The sequence below is a fragment of the Panthera pardus genome, unplaced genomic scaffold (genome assembly GCF_024362965.1).
Source record: "Panthera pardus isolate Hobbes unplaced genomic scaffold, ASM2436296v1 HiC_scaffold_8, whole genome shotgun sequence".
NCBI classification, from domain to species: Eukaryota; Metazoa; Chordata; class Mammalia; order Carnivora; family Felidae; genus Panthera; species Panthera pardus.
Window position 1 is genome coordinate 112170181 of NW_026527013.1, and position 26186 is coordinate 112196366.

Consider the following 26186-nt stretch of genomic DNA (forward strand, 5'->3'; position numbering starts at 1 on the left):
TAAAAGTGATTCATAAAAATATTAGAATATATTTATAAGAACAATGTTTGGACATGGGTTTAAAATTCCTCTGGAAGGATTTGTTACAAGACTATAAGATATCTTTGTATATATTAATATTTAAGCCATTGCTTCATCCTTAAGTTGCACTTCATGTTTTTCATTTTTTAAACTCTTTTTAAACTTCCCAGCCACAGTCACAACACATGTTGCGATGTAAACCTGAAGTGATTTGTTTAATCTTACTACCCTAATCAGCTAACAAGATCTCTGTCTTCTCAGATCTTGGAGCCTGGAAAAACCCAGTTATTAATTCCTTACTATCTCTTCCCGAAATTCTCCGGTTTGCTGACATGTTAATAAGATTCCAAGAATGTTCTAAGGAAAGCAAAATCACCACTAAAAATGATTGTGTCCTGAACTTACAAACTATTTCTTTCCTCCCTCTCCCTGAATTTATTTTCAACTAAAATAAATTCTGTCCTTGAATGTGTGTACATAACTCCCTGGGCAGGCTATGTTCTCTTATTATCAAATATAAATATTGAAAGCCTTAAAGACTGTTCTTAAACCTAATTCAAATTACCTTTGCCAGCATAAGAAATACCCCAGGGTAGGTGTATTAAAAGCTCTAAAAAGATTCTGCTTTTACTTTTTAGCCAAATGGATATGTTTTATTCAGGATCCCCAAACAAAATCCTTATTCAGCTCATTATATTACCTTTGAGGGTGTGTCTTTCCTTCCTTCACTTCTTCACCCTTTCAAACCCTTCACTCTGGCTCTCTGCATCTCTGGAGTTTCCCTCCAGCCTCAGGGCTTCAAAGCATTGAGGAACGACCTCTTCTACCTTCCCTGGACTAAAAGCAGTGCTTGATCCTCCTTCGGTTCACCATTTCTTTCCCAGAGAAAACATCCCTGACCCTTTGGATTCATAAATGGCCTTTCATATCTATATCCCTTGGCATTCCGGCCTGTCCATTGTAACTGTTGTTACAGATCTAATTTTATATTTAATTGTATAGTGTTTTAAATTGTTGCCTGTCTCTATAACTTAGCAATACTGAAGTCAGGGATCATGCTCTTTCTTCCACCACTATTAACCTCAAGCATCTACGTGCCTGCCACAGAGAAGGTACACATACTCCATCTGTTGATTAAATACAATAAATGAATGACTGTCCAAAGCACAAAAACACTGGCATGTGGCCAAAGGATTGAACATATGAGTAAGCACAAACCATCTCTTTGTGAACTCTACCAGCAGTTAGCATTTGCACTGCCCTAATTCCCTATGTAATCTCTGTCTTGCAAAAGCTTCTGAAACACTCTAGTAAACACACACACACACACACACACACACACACACACACGTGTGTTTGTATGAGCACATGAGCATTCACACCCACAGATATCAGTGTTTTGGGCGGTTACAACTGCTTCATTGAACAGTGATAAGTCAGGTTTTTAAAAAATAATTCTTCTTGGGGCGCCTGGGTGGCTCAGTCGGTTAAGCGTCCGACTTCGGCTCAGGTCATGATCTCACGGTCCGTGAGTTTGAGCCCCGCGTCGGGCTCTGTGCTGACAGCTCAGAGCCTGGAGCCTGTTTCGGATTCTGTGTCTCCCTCTCTCTCTGACCCTCCCCTGTTCATGCTCTGTCTCTGTCTCAAAAATAAATAAACGTTAAAAAATTTTAAAATAATTCTTCTTATTAAAAATCCCTGAGAGTTAAAGAACTGCTCTGCACAATGATCCTGAAGAAAAAATCCAAGTTAGGCAGGGTTAGCTATGTCCCAAGATGCTAGGGGAAGGAAGATGGTGAAAACTCTAGTCCATGGATGCAAACAACAGATTTCTGATGATCAGTCATATTTTTTTTTCTGGCAGTCTTTCAATAGATGGTGGAAAAGTGCAGCAAGTTTCACTTAAAATGAAGTTGCTACTATGTCCCTATAAGTTTTAATGTGCACTTTTAGTTTTTTACTATTTTGCTATGTGCTATGCTTAAAAAAAATAATAAAACCAGATTTTGCAGACGGAAAACTTATTTCCCATTGGCTATTTGCCCTGAGTGTCCTCACCACCTTAGTCTTTTCAGATGAAAAATGGGAATAATGTTAGCAAACTCCACTAATAAATAAAAAAGATGGAATATAGAAAGCTTGTGGCTCTGTGCCTGTGCACAGAGTATGTGTTTGCTTCTCCTCTCTCTAGACCCGCTACAAGTAAAACTCCAGTGTTCACACTGGGAGCCTCTAGTTTATCTAGGTAACTGTGTGAGGTAATTATGCTAACAGCCATTTGTTTTGACTTAAAGAAATTAAAGCAACTTTGAAAGGGGCAAGGGTTTTATTGTCCTTTCTCAACAACAAAATGGCTTAATGTTTGCATTTGAAACATATAAAATTACATGTTTAATTATAAAATGTATCCTTGGCTTTTGTGTTAAGCTGTGCTTTCACCAGGAAAAAATATTTTTTGACAAATGAAAAAAAAGTAATACTTTTCTGAGATTCTTTATGTACGCGTGTGTGTGCACACACCACATGCACACACACACATACACACACACGCACTCCATTTCCCTCCTACCGTTCTCCCTCTTCCCCAAAACATACCCTATACTTCCTCAGAAGTAGAGAATGCAGTTGCTCTCAAAAACTCTAAGGAATGTATCAGTATTAAAGCTCCAGTTAACTCTCGCCACTGCTTGGTCACAGGGTTTTTCATTCTGTCCAAAGCCGATTGAAGGTCTTGTAACACGTCTCTGTAGCTACTTCCATAGTGAGCACCCCAAGTATAGAGAAAATCATAAGCAGGTTTCCACATCATCTATAAAGGAAAAAAAATTAGACTGGAGTAGTTGGAAGACAAACAGAGATGAAAATAGATGCTTTTAAAAAAAGTTTTAAAAAGCCTCTCAGGACATAAAAAAACTGGAATACCAATTATACATGGACTTACTTAATGTCATAGAAAACGTTTCAATAGCTATCACTTCCATCTTATATTTTTGTGTTTCTATGCCTAGAAAAATTTTAAAATAATGACAAGTAGTGCCTCTTTTTTTTTCTTGATCCATCATCTAAACATTGTTCATTGCCTTGATATGATATAAAATTCTTTGTGTAATTTTTTGATGTTACTGAGATAAACTTTTCACTCTCTGAAAGATTTTTAAGGTAAAAATAATGATTCTTTTATTTTAATACTATCTATGGTGAGCTTTATTACACGACATATCACAAGAAGGAGCTATACAGTGTATTTAATGCTTTAAGTCATTTTATTTGAGCAAGGAAGCAAGAAAAGATGTACTTTCATGATCAAATCTTAAAAGGAAAGTAAAAATACAGTTCTCTAATTTAAAAATAATTTAATGAATCATTTTATAACCAAAAGAAAGATCAATATTCAATGTTTTATTATGCTTTCCCCAAGCACCTACCAATACCAATGACATCATTGTTTCCATAGAAATAAATGTACGTCAAAGAGGAACTTCATGTTCGAGCATGTATGTAATGGTAACCAAGGCAACCGGGCTCAGAGAGAATAAAGACAAAGGCCGACCAAAGAAGATAAATTGTAGAATAAACACACACACACACACACACACACACACAGAAACACAATGAGCTTAAAATAAATTTTTCTAAGAAAATGAAAAAACGAGCCATGTACTACTTATAATTGGACTATTTGGAATATAAACTTTATTACCTCTACCTATTTGGGTTCACTAAAGTAATTCATTTGTGATTTTATCACAAATGCAGGAACACAGACTGTGAGCTCAATATTATGCAGAGCTGCCCTCTTAAATAGAGCCTCCATTAACAGTAATATCACATGAAGTAGGGCTTTGGGATATAATTTTTCACCCTCCTCTGATAGCCTCATATACTCTACAATTGAAATTAAAAGAATGAAAGACCATAATAAAGAGTTTCAATCAATTTAATCTACATAAAAGGATAGGCATTGAACTCAAAAAACAGTTTGATGTTATTTGTCCAAATTGGCATTCCTGGGAAGCCATGAACACCCATATCTTTGTCTCTATTGATGAAGCTTGATTCTGCAAGGTATTGAATGGAAAATAATTATCAATATTATACTATATCCAGGAGGTTATGATGCATCATCCCAAATGATCCCAGATTTTTGTATATAAGTTTTACCCTCTCCAACCTGATTTACAAAGAACTGCATCTTCCATCATTGATAGACTATGAATGAGATGTTCTCTTGTTTATTTTTCTGAATAGTCACTTTGAAATCAAACCTCCCAGTTGCTGGTCACCACTAATATCTCAGCAATGGAAGATGAATTGAGGCATATTAACAGATGCTTTTTGCCAGATTCAATCTTGCCTGCCACTTCTCAGATGCAAAGATGCACTAAACAAGTAAATTATTCTGTAGTGAGTATATACTAACCCTCTGTAAAAGCTTTGAGACCTGTATTCTATGTTGCATTCATTTAAAATTCCCTGATGCTCAACTAGTTGGTACATTATTTTTCAACTTGCCATATATTGTTTAAAATAATGGTGTTTATAGCTAAAACCTTCTCATATTTTATGCTAAGTCCTTTAGTAATTTAATGATAAAAAGATGTATTTGAGGGCTGCCTGGGTGGCTCAGTAGGTTAAGCATCCAACTCTTGATTTTGGCTCAGGTCATGATCTCATAGTTCACGACTTCGAGCCCCGCATTGGGCTGTGTACTGACAGTGTGGAGCCTGCTTGGTATTCTCTCTCTCTCCCTCTATCTCTGCACCTCCCCTGCTCACGTGCACTCTCTTTCTCAAAATAAGTAAATAAACTTAAAAAAATAGATGTATTTGAAGATATTTTATGATAAATAGCATCTAAGAGCATTTCAGTACCCAGATGATGGCATAGTCTCATAAAAACCAGATGTCTTTTAAAGAATCATATCTGGATAATTTTCAGTTTATGCACTACTATGTGTGCAGATTCAAAGTAACATCATAGAGGCAGCCAAAATGGCTCCACTGCCTTTCCTGGTAAACACACACACACACACACACACACACACACACAACTCTGCACCACATATCTTGCTGCAGCACAGTGGATTGCTATGTATAGAAAAGCCCTGAGGCATACTCAATCATGCAGCAGTCCTTTGGTGCTGTTTGAAATAGGAAATACACCAAGGTGATGCAGGAATTGGGAACTACAGATTCAGAAGTCCAATGATACATTTATCTACTCACTTATGCAGAGAGCTATATAACACTCTCACATTTGGCAGTTTTCACTGATAGCAGAACATTTCGGTCAGTTCTTGCAACTCAGAGAAATTTGGATAGACTTCTGAGTCCTGAACCCAAATTAAGACACCTGATAGTGTGAAAGGACTCCCCAGGAGTACTCTGAATTAGTCAGAAATGCAAGGAGGGATACTGCTTTAAACTCATTGGGGACTTCCTGGAGTCTAATCCATAAGCTACATAGAAAGGGTTACAATAGCTTGGGGCTGAAAACACTAGAGCAATGGTAAAGTTCATGATTTATACTAAAATGTGTATCTGTTGCATTCCAGTTCTGTTTCTCTTTGAAGCAAACTAACCCTGAATATTCCTTTAGTGCAAAATCTGATCTGCTATATATAACATCATGTGTGGCTGTCCATACAGATGACAGAGAAACACTATTGTAGCACAAATACAATGAATATATTCAAAACACATTGTTGTTCATTAATTATTTCACTTATTAAATTAAGAGTTTTTGAGTAGCTACCACTACAAAGAATTTTGTTACACAAAGGAATAAAATGATGAATATAGCATGGCTTGTTTTTAGAAGCTTATAGCATAGAAGGGAGATAGATACTTGCACAAACACTGACCCATTGTATAACTAGACAGCATTTGGTAATTAACAGTTTAAGAAAACTCAAAAATTACTTTCATGTTTTCATTTAGTGTAATAAAAACTGAGAGGTCATTGACTGAGAAGCAGTGTGGTGTAACAGAAAGAAAGATGGGTTTTGATGTCAGAGCTCTGGGTTGCCACCTGAGTTACAATGCCTATCAGATGGGTCAATTTGGGTAAATCAAAGTATCTGAGTTTTGAATTTTTTAATCTTTAAAATATGGATAATAATTTCCCAGGTCTGTGTCCAAAGAACCTTCTAAAGTATCTGGCATATAGTTTGCATTTAATACTTTTTAATAGGATATGAAGGAAAGTGGGTACTTTTGGGGTGAGAGAAAGATAGGCAACCTAGTTTTAACCCTAATGCATATGAGGTGAAGGCATGAGTATCTCCATCTCCAGTAAGACTTTGGAATAGAGAGATGACCTCCAGGAAGCAGCCAAGAGTTTATTAGCATCATGCCAAAGTGATGAGGAAAAATGAGAGTCGAGGAAAATGCCAAGGAAGAAAATGAAAGGGTGAAAAATTTAACCCTCAATTAAGTCCACAATTAGGGACCACAAACAAGAAATAGAAGCAATGAGGGGTGCTGGGTGGTTCAGTCGGTTGAGCATCCAACTCTTGATTTTGACTCATGTAACGATCCCAGGGTCGTGGGATAGAGCCCTGCATCAGTTCCGTGCTGAGTATTGGGATTCTCTCTCCTTATTTGTCTGCGCCTTCCCTGCTTGTGCGCGCTCTCTCTCTCTCTCTCAAAAATAAATAAACAACAACAAAAAATTCTCCATTTCCCTCTGCCCCTCTCCCCTGCTTGCGTGTGCAAGCTCTCTCTAAAAATAAAATAAATATTTAAAAAGGAAAAAGAAAAAAGTAGAACCAATATAAGTATGGAGAGAAGCTGGTGTCAGAGTCATAGAAAATGAAGCAGGGTACTTCATGTTGCAAAAGTCAAGGATTGATAGCATTCCAAAAAGGACATTCAGCTCACCCCAGCTTCTCAGAGCCTGTTGTTCACATAGCCTCCCAACTCCACATTCAGTGACATCACATTAGGAGGTGAAAATCATCAATGTTAGGAGTTTTTACACCACGGAAGATGGCAAAGGTATAATTTAGGGCTTTTTCTCCCTTGAAGAGCTATTAAACGTGTGCCAGCATGCCACTCTTTGAGGACATCTCTTCTCTGTTAGCCCCTCTCTTACCTGTAATGTCAAGTAATATGGAAACATGAAGCAAAAATGAGAAAAATCCAGGATTTTGGCACTATTAGGACTTCAGTAACCATGGAGAAGGCAGTTTGAAGAGAGTGGTAGAGGACAGACTGCAGGTAGGACCAGGTGACAAGGAACTAGAAACCACAGAAAAAATGGGTCACATTTGGAATTTGAAAGTTAAAAGAAGAGAGACAAAGCTAGAAGGAGAAGCAGTGGAGAATAAATTATTTTTAAAAGGAAAGAAAATCTATAAAGACTAATATTTTACATTTGAAAGGAGAGGTTGGTTTGAATCCTACCCTACCCAGATAATTTAGGGTTGATGAAGATTAAGGAGGCAGCATATTTCTCAAGAAGATAAGTTAACTTCCTTTAAGCAGAACACATAAACACACACAAATGTTAAAATCATTATGGAGTTAGGGTAATGAACAGGGAAAATATCAAGAATAATTGAGAATAAATGGGATTTATGAGACTGAAGCGCTACCTACTGCGCTAACGAGGCACCTGAGAATAAATGGGATTTAAAGCATATGCTATAGTTGTGTACTTGGTACAAATGAAAAATGTTAAATTTGAGGAACTAGGTTTTAAAAAAATTTTTTAACATGTATTCATTTCTTAAAGAGTGTGAGCAGGGAAGGGGCAAAGACAGGAAGACACAGAATCTGAAGCAGGCTCCAGGCTCTGAGCTGTGAGTACAGAGCCCAATGCAGGCCCGAACCCATGAACTGTGAGATCATGACTTGAACCAAAGTAGGACACTTAACCAACTGAGCCACCCAGGCGCCCCTCGGGGGCTAGGTTTTAAAAGTATGTTTTATTAAGAGAAATAAACAAGTCTCTGCCAGGTATGGTAAATAGAACTTTCTCTACATTGAGATTTGCTTTAACAAAGCATGACAAAAGCCCAGCCTTCATCAATGCAATAAATAGTCTAATCAGTGTTTTGTTGTCCTTTGCGACAGAGCTATATGATATTTGACTCAAGTCCTTAAATATTTTACTTTTGTTTCTTCAGCACTTCTTTCTGTCTGTCATTCTACGTTTTCTTATTCAGCAAGTGAACATATGCTATCGAAGGCAAAGACACAAGAGGAAACTGGCATACATTAATTAACTATAGACTTTACAAAATTAGGTCCAAAAATACACATTAAAAGCCACAAAGGAAGGGTGTCTGGGTGGCTCAGTCGTTTAAGCATCCAACTTAGGCTCAGATCATGATATCTCTGTTCGTGGGTCTGAGACCCGCGTCAGGCTCTGTGAGGACAGCTCAGAGCCTGGAGCCTGCTTCAGATTCTGTGTCTCCCTCTCTCTCTGCCCCCACCCTGCTCACACTCTGTCTCTATGACTCTCAAAAATAAACATTAATTTCTTTAAAAAAAGGCACGAAGTATTCTCAGCTTTGTAATAATTAAAGAGAAAACAAAGTCATACGTTTTCTGGAAATGTTTGAATAAAATCAGTAGAATAAACAATTTTCTTTCCACAATGACCTAAGTCCTCTGAAAGCTGGAAGTGATTGTGGACTGCTATGATCTCTTCCAGGTTTATGTTATCTTATATATCTATTTAGTGGTTTAAAATAGTTCTTCCGTTCTTGTTCAGTGTTATGATTTAAGGGATGATATGCAGAAACTCTGCACTAATGCGTAGATAAATCAAAGGAAAGCATGCTCCTGAGGGTTTGTTTTTGTTGAATTACTCGTAACCACAAAACAAATTCTCTCAGTCTTCTTCACCTCTAACACAATTATTTGACACACAGGCATTACTCTTACTCCTATACTCTGAGATTTTTTTAAATGTTAACTTCACGATGTTATGGGTTCATCTCTGAATAGGAAGCACAAGGCTGACAAAAGCATAGAGTTGTTAATTTCTCAACTGTGTGTTTTGATCTCCTTCTATAAGGGAGCATCAGTAAGCATCAGGAAGTATTTAATCTATTAAAGGTTAGCAGTTTCCAAAGTCCTAGCATTTGTGTGAAATGTCTTTGGTTTATCTTCCAGGCATTAGAGGACAAAGAAAATGGTAAAAGAGCAATAAAAGAAGTGGTGAGATGTCAAAAGAAATGAAACAGGAATAGAAATTTAAAAAATAGTTTTCCAAATTTAGAGCGCTTGTTCCCAGAAGCCAGTAAGACTCATTAGATAATGCTCTGGATAATGAAATGCAACATGAATAAAAGCAATTCAGATTTGAGCTTAGCACTCTATGTCTTTTTTTAGCTCATAAAACATGAATAGCATAAAGGATGCAATTGGTTAACTACAATTGGATGATTACATTTTTCCACATTAAAAGATTCATAACCCCCTTACTTTCCTCATAAAAGTATAGGAGCAATGTTTCATTTTAAGTACAATTAGCTGAAGAAGTATTAAGGCAAATTTGCATTATTAAAGATTATTACATGTGTTCTATCTTCAGTACATCATTTATAATATCCAGGTGGGTTTTCTATCACCTTAAATGGTAAGTACATAAATAGTGTTGAGAGTTACCATTATCTTCAGAAAAGAAGGGAGGCTAACCTATCAGGGAGTCCCTATTTCCTTAGAAGGGACATGGACTTGTTTGAAACTTGGACAGAAGATTCTCTTGGAAAAGTCTCTGGGTACAGCCAGCTTTGCTTCCTCTAGGAATAACCACTTGGAACATCAGGGGTTAAGCATAACCCAGAGGAAGATAGAGGACTCATACTTTGCTCCTGCATCTACTCAAAACAATCTAACATCTTAGGAAAACCGGCTGGACGAGCCATCCTCACTAACTCCTATTTAGGAAGAGAATTCAGGTCACCCAGCTATAAATCCAGAGTCATTTCATTAAAGTATAGCCATGGATTTATTTCAGTAGTAAGCAGTTTTAATCAATGCTGATTTAAGTCTTATACTTAGCTGGGGTTTGGTTTTTCTAATATTCCTGGTTGTTTGTGATTCCTCAAAATAAACCTCAATAAAGAAAACCTAAACTCTAAATAAAATATTTGTGTCTCTAAATCCAATTTAAGATATCTTTATAATATTTAAACTTTATAATATCTATTAATATGATTATTATTTCTATTTGATTTTTGGTAGGTAATAAGACATATAATGTAGAAGATCATATGACTACAATGTGCTACCCCATGAATTTCACTGCGATGTCATTGTTTCTTTATTTCATCATTTCAAGAAATGGAGTAATTTTTGGAATTAAATATTGTAGCAACAAGCATTATAGTATTGTACAAAATAGACTATGGTAATCTAAATATTATGTTACTGTGTCAAATCTGTAGTCCAAACAATGAAGAACTGAGAAATTAGTCTATACATGTTACCACTTGTAGATGAATTTCCATATAATACTTTCCCACCTTTAAGAAATTGTAAATGTATCTCATACTGTAAAAGCCCAGCAAACCATACAGTTAAGTACCAAGGCTTGAAGTGGACAATGCAATGTCCCTGCAGAATCCAGGACTTGCTGTGTGAGCCAGAAAACCATAAGAGTTCAAGAACTTCCTTTTATCTTTTGCAAGAGACATTTTCCAAGGAAAATAAACATTGTTAAACCAGTAAAAAAAGCTGAGCAGCCAAGGCTTTTTTCTTCTTATTTTTTCCATGCATTACCATTCCACCAGTTTTTAGAAGAGAAACCTTGAAATCATTGGTGACTTTTCCCTTGCCTACATTCTTTCTATAGTTACTTGCAGCCATATTACTAAAAAATTACTATATTTCCTTTTCCAAAATCATTCAATGTCACACAGTTGTCAAATTCACCTCTTGCTCTTAGTTAAAATAATAGATAATATATATTTAGTTATTACAATGTGCAAAGCATTATTCCAAATATTTCATGTATATTATTTCATTTAATCCTCCAAATATCCGATGAGCAAGATAGTATAATTCACATCACTTTCCAAAAAAAAATATTCCTAGAAAAAAAAGTTTATTTGCTGAAGACTAATAGATAATAGACTAGATCGGGAATCCAGACCAGCAATCTTAACCTCTATGCTCTGGCAGTCATTAAAGACTCTATTGTCTCCAATATATACATATATGACCATATCTCCCAATAATTACTAAAATGACCTCTCCCCTCCAGCCCACATAGTCTCCTCAATGGTCTCTAGAAGTCACTGGTATCCAGAAGCACTGAAATCTCCTTCCAATCCTCTCCAATTATCCAAATGCTATCCATCCTTCAGGACTAGGGTGTGTCTTCTGACAGCTCCTTCCCAATTTGATCTTCTTTTATTTAGCTAATTCTGAAAGGACTTATTAGTTGTGCATATTGGATAGGACTGTGTGTAAAACATAGCTGGGTCTGGAACCCAGTTCTGTACTTAATAACCATGTAATTCTGGATGATTTACACAAATGCATTCACTCTTAGTTTGCATATCTGTAAATTGTGAATGGTTATAATGTCTTCCTTAGAAAGTTTGTTAAAATAAATGAAATACAGTAAATAAAATGCTCATAATGATTAGCTGACACAGTAAACACACAATAAATTGCAACTATTACCATTCTCATTATTTTCACTTATTTCAGCATCTTATCATATACGTTTTTAAAATAAAATAATTCAAGTTATTAACAATTTATCTCGATTCCCAGGCCAAATAAAATGTGGCTTTAGGGAGAAAAAAATCATATTTTTCATTCTGTTTGTGATTTTTGTAGCTCCTAAAGCTCCAATTCTGGGAACTGACAGTCCTAGTAAATATGTTAAAAGTACAGATGAATTAAATACTGAGAGCAAGGATTCAGAGGAAAGATACTAAATAAGTAGGAAGAATTCCATATAGAACTTTTATTCGTGTATAAAACATAAATAAAGTTAGCTCTACTTTCTCACTTTAAATCTAGACCCAGAATAAAGTGCTCTGAACACTATAGCTGCCAGTCAGAAATAAGGGGGGACAAATATATGGCTGAAACAAAACAGAAAATCAGACTTCACTGATTGAGCAAAAAGACTTATAAACACACCATTCCAGTCATAACTCTCTATAGGTGAGTGGCTTCTGAGATGAAACTATATCACAATTAACAACGTTGACTTCCTTAGGCTTCCATAATTAGGGCGGCCCATTCTGGCAGGTCAGATAAGAAATCAGCCTTGACAGGCCTATTGGTGCCTGTGTTTGACGTGCAGCCCAGTGCGGTAGAAGGTAACTTAGTAAGAAGTAATGTTTAGTGTCCTTGGTAAGTAAGTGTCCTGACTGAATAAGATGGAGAGAGTATCTTCTTTATTGTGTGTCAGGGGCCAATGGAAGACAGTTACTGGGAAAATTGTCACACATACCATTAATCCCAGAAGCTTAAGTCAAGAGTATCCAAGTTAGGCCTAAGAACATCTTAGCCCTGAAATCCCCAGCATTTTCTCCTTATAAAATCCAATTTTTTTAATGGGCTATTTTTCTAATATTTTATTGATTCTGGTTTTTAAATTAAAGCTCTAAATTTGTTCAGGAAAATAAACTCCAATGAATTTTCATTAACATTCACTGGAAAACCTTGGCAATGATTAAACATCTTTGTATAGTACAAATGTATTTATTTTTCAAAGGCAATACTCCAAAAACATATTTTACTTAAAATAAGACTCAAAATTTTATAGTTTTGTTTTTACGTTAGAAATTCAATATCATCAGAAAAGTTGACTAACATTTCTTATAACTTAACTTAGATAGGTGGTTAGTTTAAAAAGTGACTTTCTCAAAGTCTCCAGGGAGAAGCTTTTTTTTTCACCTTATAAAATAATAAGAAATGGCCAAAAGTACTCAAGAAAAATCTGACATGCTATTAATAATCTCTTTTCTTTAATTGGATTGAAGCTTGATAAAGATACTAAGGCAAATTTTGGTAGTATCATACAGTGGCTTGAAAAAAGAAAAAGAAAAAATGAAATGAGTTGCTTAAACCCCCAGTCCTGACCACACCTCGTGGCACTGCCACTCAGCTACCATGTTGGATTTGGTGTGGGTGGGCAGAGCATAATGGTTAAAGTACAAAGGTCCCAAAGTCAAAGTCTGTGCTCCAAACTTGGTTCCATGACTTCCTAGGTATGTATGTTTAAGCAAGTTACTCAGCCTCTCTGTATCTTAGATAGTAGTAATATCTGCCCCAGAAGTTTTGGTTGAAAGGATTAAATAAAGTTAATTTTTGTAATGCTCTTGGAATAGTGCCTGGAACAGAATAAGAGCCAGATAACTGTCTTTAAGATAAAATAAAAATAGAACAAAAGCAAAGAAGAGAAATAGAAAAAGAATGAAAGTGAGTGAAGAGCCCGATTGTAGACATTGGCACACATAGAGAGAAAATGTTGGAAAGTATGCCCTCTGAGGAAGTGAGATAAAGGAAACAAAAGCAGCATGGGAACCACCAGGCCTTGTTATCTCTGTGCCCCAATTCTGGTTCCCTCCTTCTGCATGCCCTACCCAGAACTAGTATCAGTGTGTTTTAAAATCATTTCTTGACTTGTAAATTGATCATTTTTGTGAGTAGTCTCTTTCCTGAGAGAAAAAAAAAAAAACTGTACAGCTGTTTTTTGTTTTAGTTCTTGTTTTTGTTTTTGTTCTTGTTTTTGTTTTTTTTTTGTTTTGTTTTTCCAGGCGGATAAAACTTAGCATACATTTACCCTTTAGTTTAAGTGGTCTAGACTCCCATAGATTATTTGGAACGGGTTCAGGCCCATATCATGCATAATTTTCTAAGCATTTAATAACATGAATCACAGCAATGACTGTCAGCATTAGCCACAGTAAATTGAATGATAACCTCCAGAAAGACACCTAGGGACTTTCCTTTCTGTTTCTGAATATTTATCAACCTTAGACATGCACTTAGTCATTTGTGATTTGGACTGTGCAAAAGTAAATAATGGAAAAGTAGGCTGTTTGTTGGCTTCCATCAAGATTTAGGGAAAGACAAAATATAAACAATCACAATTAGAGAGAAGTTAGATGCTTAACAAACCTGAGAGAATAAAAACTTTCTGGTAAATAATTCTCAAGAAAACCCTTTTAAAAACAAGGCCTTACTAAGAAAAAAAAGGCTGGTTTTCAGTTAGGCAACTTTTTTTAAAGAATTATTTTTAGGGTTGCCTGGTTGGCTCAACTGATAGAGCATCTGACTCTTGTTTTCAGGTCAGGTCATGATCTCATGGTTTGTGAGACTGAGCCTGACCTCACAGTTTGTAAGATCAAGCCCTGTATCTGGCTCTGCGCTGACAGCACGGGGCTTGCTTGGGATTCTCTCTCTCTCTCTCGCCCACCCCCACCTCCCTCCATTTGCACTCTTTCTCTGAAAATAAATAAAATAAACATTTTTTTTAAAAAGAATTATTTTAGAGCAGTTTTAGGTTCACATATATCTAGATTTTGCAGGTAGAGATTTTGCATATATCTCCCACCTATGCATAGGTGCATATGCATATATGCATAGCCTATAGCCTACCCTGTTATCAGCAGCCTCCACCTGAGGGGTATATTTGTTAGAACTGATGAATCTACAATGATATATTATAAATACTCAATGTCTACAGTTAACCTTGGGTTCATTGTATATTCATTGCATATCCATGTGTTGTATATGCTATGAGTTTTGACAAATATAGATATCATTATGATATTATACTGAGTATTTTCACTGCCCTAACAATCCTCTGTGCTCTGCCTATTCACTTCTCCTTCCTGAAAGTCTGGCAACCCCTGATCTCTCTACTGTCTCCATAATTTTACCTTTTCCAGAATGTCATCTATTTGGTATCATACAGTGTGAAGCTTTTTTTCCAGATTGGCTTCTTTCACTTAGTGATATGTATTTAAAGTTTTCCCATGTCTTTTCATGGTTTGGTAAGTCATTTCTTTTTAGCACTGAATAATGTTCCATTGTCTGTATCTACTAGTTTATTTACCCAGACACCTATTGGAGGACATCTTGGTTGCTTTGAAGTTTTGGCAATTATGAATAAAGTTGCTATAAACATTCATGTGCAGGTTTTTGTGTGGACAAAAGTTTTAACTCTTTTGGGTAAATACCAGCGAATGTGATTGAGTGATCATAAGTTAAGGGTATGCTTTCTTTGTACAAAACAGCCACAGTGCCTTCCAAAGTGACTGTATCATTTTGCATTCCCACCAGCAATGACTTGGGATTCCCATTGTTCCACATCCTCCAAAGCATTTGGTGTCATCAGTGTTCTGGATTTTGGCCATTCTGATAGGTGGTGGTATCTCAATCGACAATGTATTAATCAAGTTCACTTGAATATCAGAATAGCATATCCCTCAGAATGTTGTTCTTTTTTTCCTTATTAAAGGTGTGTCATCTTTTAGCTCATTCAGTAAAAACTGATTTGTAGATTGTAATGTCCTTCTCAGTATATGGAAGTAAATGTAGTCTACAAGGGGGAGGAATCTAAAAGGGGGGAGGATGTGTCCTGGATGCTCTTGCCTCAAGAGTCTGTTTGGAGTCCTTGCTGGATAGCCAGGCTCCAGGAACGCTGAAGCTTCCAGCGCAGCTGCTGGGATTTACCTGACTTGATCTGACTCTTCAAGCTTCATGGAAAAGTTGTCTTGTTGTGCTCACCCAGCTGGCATAGTTGCTTCAAAATAAGAAAAAATTCTCAAAAAATTAAAACCCAGCTCTATGCCCAAATAGGAAGTGGGGAACATAGCTTCTGCCTCCTACCAAGTTATCATCTAATCAGAGAGATAACCTTTCCTTAACTAAAAATATCTTGAAAATGCTTTCACTCATGTGAGAGAAAGACACAGGACATTTTATATGTGATTATCACTAGAATATTTTCATTTAAGTCAATAAAAATGGATTCTCTTTCTTTATGGTAAATAGAGAAAATATTTACCTAATCTAGGCCTACCAGTGTACATTTGTTTTGATATTAATAAAAACAATATTTGCATGGTAAGTATTTACTTTGTACTAAGTGTTGTTATTCTATATTTGATGTCTATAGTTCTTACTGTATACAAAATTACAAAGAAAATAATGAAGCTCTTAGGTACTTCTAGCTTGCATTACCAGGCTCTCATTACCAGCAACCCCACAACACCCACCTCCTTAATGTTTGTCACCAAACATTATTTATCATAGGTGACTAAGTCTATAACTGAGGCTGATAAATACTTATTATTATATCCTCCTCCTTTATTCTGATTTGGCCCCATTTCCTCTCTTCAAAGTTTATCTGTTCTCTGCCTCAAGTTCTTATTAGCCCTGTCTACTCAATGGCTAGCTATCTAATTTGCTCAATTTATTTGCTCAAAGACCATGTTAAAATGCAATCCAATAGGAGAAACATCAATATATTTTAAAGGTTCTTGAGGCCTTTAAGGAGAGATGTAGGTTTAGTTCAGATAATATTGATGATTATAGCTACAGTGACTTCAATTAGTGGGTCCTCTAGGAGACTGCCTCAATGAATCCATGTATATGGATTTATGTTTGATTTCCTTGGTCTGCAATTTTTCACTATTTAATTAGACAAATAGAAATCTTACCTCAACAGCAATACCTCCAGCTTTTCCTCGATGAGGAATTTCATATGCCTCCATCTGTTGCTTTGTGAGTCGCACTAACTTTTCAGCTAGTTCCCTCCAGCCTTTTCCAAGTTTGACAGCTGATGTCAGAATAGCAGCCTCTTGGATGAGCTGTGCTACTAACCCTTGGCAATCCATCTTCAGCAGAGCCTGCAGCAACAATTACATACCATAGTTAAAATCAACTAATCTTGGCTTCCTCCTATAAGTTAATTTTTTCATTATACATTCTAGAAACTGGTATTCTCTTTCTCACCACATGTATACTTGAGGTTTCTAAAATTCAAAAAGCTGATTTACTTTTAAGCAAATCCAACCAGCAAAGTACAGAGGATATGACTAGACCAAAATTAGGGGAGAATTAAGCCCAACTCAATGACTAATTATAAGGCCTTGGGTAAACCACTCAACTAATATGTTTCTTTAATATCCTAATTGGAACAAGAGGAAGTTCAACTGGACACTTCCAAAGATACCCTGAGGTTCTAGCAGTCTATAATTTTTCAACCCAGAAATGATTATTCACTCTACAAAAAATAATTCCTTTCCTTATCAGAGAATTGGTTACAGGATTTTTCTAAAAAAATAAGCATACTAGTGCTGGTAAATATTATTCTATTTTTCTTCAAAATGTGATTTAAAACTTCCCAGAATGATGCCTCTTGTATAAAATAAGATACTCCTACAACTTTGAACAAAGTTATTTATATTGATGACTTTAAAAAAAATAACTCTCTGCCTTCACCCCCATTGTAATTGTGCTAAATATAAACCATTTAGTATTAAAAACAGTCTTCAACAATGCAAAATGGAAAACATCAGTTTTCCCTTTCCTTCCTCCCTCCCTTCCTCCCTCACTTCCTCCCTTCCTTCCTTCCTCCCTCCCTCCCTCTCTCTTTTTCTTTCTTTCTTCCCTTCCTTCTTTCCTTCCTTCCTTCCTTCCTTCCTTCCTTCCTTCCTTCCTTCTTTCATTTTAATTAGGTGTCTGAGCTTTGTCAATGGCCATGCATATTTCAAACAAATCTATGAGCTTCCCTTTGGCTTGAATATGTTTTTTAAAATAGGATTAAATCTATCTATCTATCTCTTCTCTTTTCAAATAAGCAAATAAACATAGTAGTGCCTCATCATTTAACAGCATTTCAAAGTGTTATCTATCACTATGAAACAATAAGTAAAAATGAATGGCCAGGTAAGGCAACTAGTAAAGTCCATGGAGTGTTCATTCCTATGGAAGCATCAGAAAGACCACCCATGGTTTTTAGACATTGACTGTATTCATCCTTACATTTATGATGAGGAGCTAGGACCTCAGGGAAAAGCAGTACTGAGCTAGCAGGCCCCTGAAGATGATTTTAGTAAGTTGTGGAATGGTTTTAGCAATGCTTATTCCAGGTTCTTGCTTTAAGGAAAAGAAATTTACACTTGGAGTTACATAATCTGAGTTTAAAATCCAATTACACAAAGTATAGACCTTTAGATAAATAACAAAATATCTCTGTTTAGTGATTTTTAAAATGGATACAGTGGTGATATCACCTTCTGTAGCTGCTCATAATCTTTATGAAAATCGAATCAGATACTCAGGTACTTTAGGAATTGTCAAGTACATAAAGACAACCAGTCTCAATGTCTAAGATATGACTAAGGGTTTTAGAACCCACAATCTTTATTATTTCCCTTCAAGCTACTCCAAATTAATATACAATCCAAGAGAAACATGTACTTGTTATGCAAATAAGGTTTCAAGATATGGCCTCTATACCCCTTCCATACAGAAATCCTGAAGCCTCTGCTCAGGCACAGCATGAGTTTTTAGGAACTACTCCCTTGAATGAGTTCTTCATCAGCACTGTTTAGGTAGTCACCAAAGCCACTAAATTCATTAGCATACACCAATATAGTGTAGATATGATGAGGCTTAAACTTCCAGACCACCTGACCAAAATAACTTTTTTTTTCCATTAAGAGAAACAAAAAAAGCAATTTCCAATTCAAGATTTTATGGGTCCACGCTGAACGTGAACTAAGGCAGAGGTAATGAAAGGTAATGAATCACTGCAAAATGCACATGCAGCTTCAACCAGGTAGATCAGCCAATGACTCTAAATGGCTAGATTGAGAATGTGGCACACCATCATAAAACTATCCACTTAATGACTGGATATTGGGGCTTTCAAAATTTAACCTTCTCAGTATCACTGTTGAATCAAAAAAATTATAAAGAAAAGAAAATGTTTTATATATACTATTTCTTTATTGTTAATGTCACAGAATAAATTCCTCTCTAAAAATCTCTCTCCTCCATGTGCACCTTGATTAAAGCTTTTGTCCTCTCTATGAACCTGCCTGTATAATCTTACTCATCTCTCCTAAGGACCAGTTATAATGGTATTTACTACACAGACCAATATACATATTCACACAAACTTTTACACACACACACACACACACACACACACACACACACACATTTATAACTGTTTTAGGAAAGCATAGTGGTTTCAAATGTGGCTTTGGAGCTAGAAAGGTCTCAAGTCCCCTCTTGATACTAACCAACTGTGGGGTCTTGGGCAAGTCTGCCAGCCTCCCAAAACTCAGTTTCCTCTGTTGGTACAATGAAGATACCAGCTAGCTATACTTACTCCATAGAGTTTATGGCTGAGATAGTGTGTATAGGGAGTTCAGCATAGGGCCAAACACATAGATAACCCTACAGGAGTGTTAGCTATCATTATTATTATTTATAAATTCATATTTTAGCTAATTTTAGGAATATATTCTTGATATCTCTTTTTATTTTTATAAAATACTGAATCTCTATTTTAAAGGCAAGACAGTTTATCTACTTTGTATCTCTCCATTGAGCCTGTATTACTCCATTGAGTAAATACTATGTCGAAAAAAAAAACCAAAACAACGATCCTGAGAGTTCTATTAAAACATGAGGATTAAGGGGTGCCTGGGTGGCTCAGTCGGTTGAGCATCCGACTTCAGCTCAGGTCATGATATCTCAGTCTGTGAGTTCAAGCCCCGCTAAGGGCTCTGTGCTGACAGCTCAGAGCCTGGAGCCTGCTTCAGATTCTGTGTCTCCCTCTCTCTGCCCCTTCCCCTCTCATGATCTGTCTCTCCAAAAATGAATAAACGTTTAAAAAAAATAAAACAAAAAAAAAACATGAGGATTAAGAAGAGAATTAGCAATATCATTTTTTGGCTTATGATGCATTGCATACGAAAAATGTCAAATTGATAATATGAAGGATATTGATGATATGGGTCTTTTAAAATTCTGATGATATGTTTTAAAAGCAATGCTGAAAATTTAAAAAAAAAACACACTAAATAGTGGACAGATAGCAATGGACAAGTTAATCAATCTTGTTTCAGTTTGTTTTTATTTACTTTCATCTTATTGAAGCTTCTCTGATATTTTAAGAGCTATTCAACTACTTGAGAGAGGAGAAGAGATCTCTTAACTGTTACACTCTAACACAAACAGAATCTTTAATCTTCCTTTGAAAGATGATCCTCTGGAGCCTAGTTTCTGGGAAAATCACTCTTGAATTTTAAAACTTAGAAATCAATTATATTATCTTGTAAGAAAATCTCTATATTTGCTATAATGTGACTTCAGTTTATTTGAGACTGCTGAGAGTTTTATTAAGTTCTCTCATATGTTTGGTTGTAAATATTGCTAAGTTAATAAAGTTCTCTATGGTAAACATATTACTGTGATCAAGGAATACTCACCACAATAAGTTCATAAAGAAACTTCCTGGTGTGTCTAGCTGCATGGCAATCTTCCTTTAACTTCTTTACGACATAGCAAACCTTTTCCGATTCTGTGTCTGCTTGTATTTGATCAAAATCTTCTAGTGCCAGATGTGAGTAACCCAAGACATCGGCTAAAGCTTTCCAATCGTAAACTTTTTCTGACACCAAGGTCAATACAACTGAGTAGATGTACGTCAGTTTTTTAAAGGGTAGGGTAATTTGTTCAAGAAGATTTCTGGTTGTGAAGACATTATCTGACATAGATATTACTTGTTCCTTGGCAATCACCTTGATATTTTTGCAGTGTATAAGTCCAACCTTACCTCTCAAGATTCCCACATACCATTCTTTCACTTTGGACTGCCCAATAGCTTTTACCTTACCCTCTCCAAGAAGAGCTACTGTGTCCCCTTTGAAATATTCAAGTAAGTAGTCAATCTTTTTTTGTCTTAGCACTGTCTTCAAGGTTACCCCATAGTTGGTGAAGTTCATTTTTTTGTCCTGAAATGTGGGATATTTAATACACACTGTTGGTAACAATGGAGCAGACCTGATTTTCTTCTCTTCCTGCAAATTACCTGGCAGATTTGAGAGCCTTTTTAGGCTCGGAGCTGGATCAGGTGTAGTGATAAAGAACTGTGTAAGTGCTCTACCATTGGGAGGCTCCACCTGAACACGGAAAACAAACAAGTGCATTTCTCTGGAGTCAACTAAGGAAAATAAAAATTGTTGATTAACTACTTCACCTGCTTGCAACTGCTTTTGTTTAATTTCTTTCCTTTCTCCTTGTGCCTTCACTTCAAAATCAGGATCACATGAAAAAACAGAAATATTTAAATCTTGTGGCTTGTCAAGGAAGAATGAATGCTTCCCCCAAAGCTGAAACACAACCGGAGATGTGTTTTTACCACCCTTCTTAATATCAGAGATTGTAAGCTTTCCTGGCATATAACTGTGTCCACAAACTATAAAAATAGCAGTGAAACTGGGATGAATATATCTGGGCCCATAAATTCCAACTGACGTGGTTTTGTGGATACAATCCCAAATGGTGGCAGCTGGTGACTGAGTAGCTTTAATTTGTGCAGCAACCACTAGATACATCACCTGGCTCAAGTCTATTAGCTTGACTTGAATAATGTCTTCATAAATATAGCAGTTGTTTAACACTTTGAAAGGGCCTTCTTTACCCAAGCTGTGTAAACATACCATTTCTGTCATGACTTGGCTGAAAGGATCCTTTCTCACTTCAGCCCCTATTTTCATCTCCAGCAAAATGGCTTCCATTGTGTTAAGGTTGCCTAACATGATTTCCAACAGTGGGCTTACGGTGCATGAAAGATCATGGTTAAGCGTTTGTGGAGGTTCAAGAAAAGCCCTTAGAGATACCTCTTGGAATTCTCCCACAGCTACATGGCCTTGGGGTACATGAACAGTGATATCTGATTCAGGTAACTGTACTGATCCTCCTTGGTGGCTTAACTTACAAACTGTCACAGTCTCTGCAACTTGTGTTTGGGCCCATCCAGGACTCTGATTAATTATATTCAAATCCAGGCAGGAACGGGCCAGCTGGCGCTGACTTAACCAAGCCATTTTATAAGCCTCTCTGTCATTCTGAAGCCATTCTAAGTCTTGTTCTAGTATCTGGTCAGAGTTATGTATATTCTGATGGGCATGTGCTGTGTCATCTAAAATGTCCAAAAGTTCTGAAACACTTTTAGATCTTCCAGCTTTCCGTGGGGAAGACTGCCTAAGCAACTGATGCACGTCCAGTTCATCGCCAGAAGAATCAAAAGAATTTCCGATTTCTATTTCTCTAAAAAAGAGAAAAGGATCTTCCTTCAAGATGGAAATATTGTCTCTCTTCTGGTTATTTCTTAGCTGAGTTATGTCATCCAAAAATGGGTTAGAAGCAGACAATTCATTCCAGAATGGATTTGTAATTTTGGAAGCACTATTGCCATGACAGGTGAAAGCATCTGGCCAATTGAGAAGAAATCCTGGGTCTGGACATTCTTGTTATTTAGACAAAAACAAAGCAAAACAAAGATGAAGTGGTGTTCTGAGATACAACCAAAAGTAATTTTCACTATTGCTTAACAATTCAAGACTCTTTAGTTTGCTTTTCGATCTCCAGTGTAACAGCTACTACAAAATTAATGTTAAATTTGCTCAAATTTTGATGTTACAGGAAAAGAGAAACTGTCCTGCCAGTTTATTTTTTACCATGTTTAATGTTATTTTACCTTAAGTCACTATAATTTACAAATAAGTGCTCAAAAATTTATACAGTAATCAGTTGAACACATTTCCTTGAAAATTACCCAGACTACCTACACTTATGCATTATTGTTTTATATTTTATTTTCACAAAATAAAACCCCTGAACAAACAGAATAATTCAGTCAACTATCCAGATTTTTCTAAACACTGAATATTTGGTCTCAATATACCTAGATTATTCATTTGATGTTTTTTTCTTTTCTGATAATATTCCATGTGTAAAAATATCAAATGCATCTGTTAACGGCTAAAGCAATTTTGTATTTAAAATTTTTAAAACAATATGCCAAATTAAATAGTAATGCATTTCTTAGGTTATTTCCTGACAACTGCACTGATGAGTTTTAATAATCTTCAAGTTTTTTCCAGAAAAATAAACATTTCATGACAATAAATATTGAAAAATTGGTCACCATTAGATTTACTATTTGAAAGGATTCGTTGAACTTTTCCAAGTTTAAAATGACTAAGAACAGGCTTACCACTATGAAATGAAAACATGTTATTTCTTTGGAAAGTAGTTTAAGAATCACCAACACATTAAAATATTTACACATGAACCGTAAGGAATTTCTATATATCTCACAAATATTAAAGTCATTTTTTAATGATTAGAGTAACTCATACTTGGTCATTTCTCAATAAATACTGGTAACGATTCTGTGGACTTGGTGAACCTAGTACTGCTTTCAAGAAAATGAAAGCCAAATGGCCAGCCAAAATTGGAAAATGAGTTCAAGTAAACAGTCAGACTTTTTTGCTTAATATGTATACAGCTATATCTTGATTGAAATGAGTTTTCAGTATCACATATTAAAAATTAGAAGATGCACTTGAACAATAAAAATTGCATTTCTCTTATTTCCTTGTTGCTTCAACCTGGTTTCATCTCTCTTAAAACTTACTCTTCCTCTGAAGATCAATTCAACTCTTTTATTCTCCATAAAGATTTTCTAGCACACTCCAATCTCTAGAGATCTCTTTAGCCTCCAAATTCATTATATGTACCAGAAATATCATTCACTTAATAATAAATTTTTGCCTTCTCATAAGATTTACATAATCTGTTGCCTGGGCTATTTCGTTTTGCTCATCTTTTTAATGATAGTGTATTTCTATAATAATTTTATAATTCTTTTAATCTTTTGTAGCTCTTCTCAGAGGTATCCCTCCAATAGTTATTTGCAGTGGGTAAAATAATTAAGTACCTGTAATATGGAAATTTCTTGAGGATTTTTGACCTTCCATGTCACATAAATTTCCCTCAGACTTACTTCGTGAAATCCCTCCTGACCAAAAATGGGCTCTTTCATTGGTTAACATTTCCCACCTAGACAATAAACAAACAAACAAACAAATAAATATTTTACAAGTATACATGTACAAGGTGGCAGAGAAACTAAATTTAAAGTATTCACATACCCTTAAATAGAAACTTTCATATAATAATACTCTACATAGGTCCTCTATTTCTGGTAGGATGCTAGATTAGATATCCTGAAATATATATTAGTACTTCTCTGAAAAATGCTCAGATTCTAAACTAAAATGTATTACTGATCCCATAAAAAAAGTAATTAATGAAAATCCCAAGGACAAGAGAAAAGGAATAGTAAGTTGAAACTTCAATAAATCGGAAATCCCTGTTTGGTGATTGGAGGACAAACATTCACAAAACTGGAAAATCTCCCCTAAGTTCTATACATTCAGTGCAGTTCCAAGGGAAATCACAAGATGTTATGTATGTGTATGTGTTTGTAACTTCTTAAGCTTTTTAAAAATTTCTACAGAAAAGCAAAGGGCTAATATTCAAGACAATCCAGAAAAATAACAGAATGGAAATGAAGTGTGCCACTGGATATTAGCACTTATTATCAATATGTGCTAAGTGAGACAATGTGAAATTGGAAAAGAAATAAACTAAGGACGTACAATAACCCTAGAACAGACCCATCCCCACACAAAAACTTGCTATATGACAGAAGTGGCCACTCAGAGCAGTGTAGAAATGGTGGATTATTCAATAAATGGTAAAGATACAATTTGTTTTCATGCTTAAACAAAATTACATTGATTATACAAAAATCATTTCTAAGACATTTGAAGACTGAAAAGCAAAACTTGAAAACTTGAAAATAGAGTCTAAGGAATTATCTTTACATTTTCTGAGAAGTAGATAATTTCTAGGCAAAGAACAAACACACAAAATGCAAACCATATTAAAAAAGAATGAGAAGGGCACCTGGGTGGCTCAATCAGTTAAGCAACCAACTCTTGGTTTTCCGCTCAGGTCATGATCCCAGGGTTGTGAGATTAAGCTCTGCTTTGGGATCTGTGCTAGGTGTAGAGCCTGTGTAAGATTCTCTCTCTCTCTCTCTCTCTCTCTCTCTCTCTCTCTCTCTCTCTCTCTCCCCCCCCCCACCTGCTTGTGCATGACACACACACTCGTTCTTTCTCTCTCTCTCTCTCTCTCTCTCTCTCAAAAAAAAATGTAAAAAGAATGAAAAGTCCTATAGATCAAAAAACACCATTTACAAAACATAACAATATAAGCCAAAAAGTGAGAGAAGACCTTTCCATTACATATGACTGAAAAAAGCAAAAAAGGATTGGATTGTAAAAGACTCCTAACAAATTAATAAGCAAAATAAAAACAAAATTATAGACAATTTTGAAAAGACCTGAACAAGCATTTCTTTAAAAGGTAAACACAAATGACCTCCAAATATATTAAAATATGCTCAATTTATTGGAAGCCAGAGGATTCTAAGTGAGACCACTTAAGGTACAATTATCAAATTTGCCAAAATTTAAAAATCTACGACACCGATTATCGGCAACGAGGTGGAGAAAATGGGAACTCATGTACACTGTTAGTGGAAGTGTCAATTGGTATAATCAGTTAAAAATCAATCTGGCATTATCTAGGAAAGATGCCTACAGCCTAGTACCCAGCAATTCCTATCTCAGTTGTTTTGATCTAGTACCTTTGTTGTAGTAAAACCTTGAATATGTACATCAGAACAGATATACACGAATGTTCATTATATTAACAAAAAACTGGAATCATCCCAATTATCCTTTGCCATATGAATAGAGAAATAAATATGGTGTTTTAATTCAATGAAGTACCGTGCAACTATGAAAACAGGAGAATTGCAATTAAAAGCATCAGTATATACTAACTGGAAGCATCCCATTGCTGTGACTCACCCTTCTTCACATACATGTTATCTCTTTGTCCCATGACAACACTGAAAAATAAATATCTTCAGTAAGATTTTAGAGTACAAAAATGAATCTCAGCAACGGAACATAACTAGCCTACGAGGTCAAACAGCTGGTGAGTAACTGACCCTGACATAATTCTTCATTCACATTACTGCTACTCCATAAATTCCGTGACCCAGGATGC

The 26186-nt window shown here is 35.8% G+C and overlaps 1 protein-coding gene across 1 annotated transcript; it reads right to left on the minus strand.

Annotated features, from left to right (window-relative positions):
* On the minus strand, nt 1-24887 carry MACC1 (MET transcriptional regulator MACC1). The gene is made up of 4 exons (XM_019443562.2): nt 23980-24887; nt 20462-22503; nt 16673-16861; nt 1-2830 (listed from the first exon to the last, which is right to left on the minus strand). Exons 1-4 carry the CDS (start codon nt 24149-24151, stop codon nt 2618-2620), a joined length of 2616 nt encoding a protein of 871 aa, XP_019299107.2. The 5' UTR covers nt 24152-24887; the 3' UTR covers nt 1-2617.
* Nucleotides 24888-26186: the final 1299 nt, after the last annotated feature.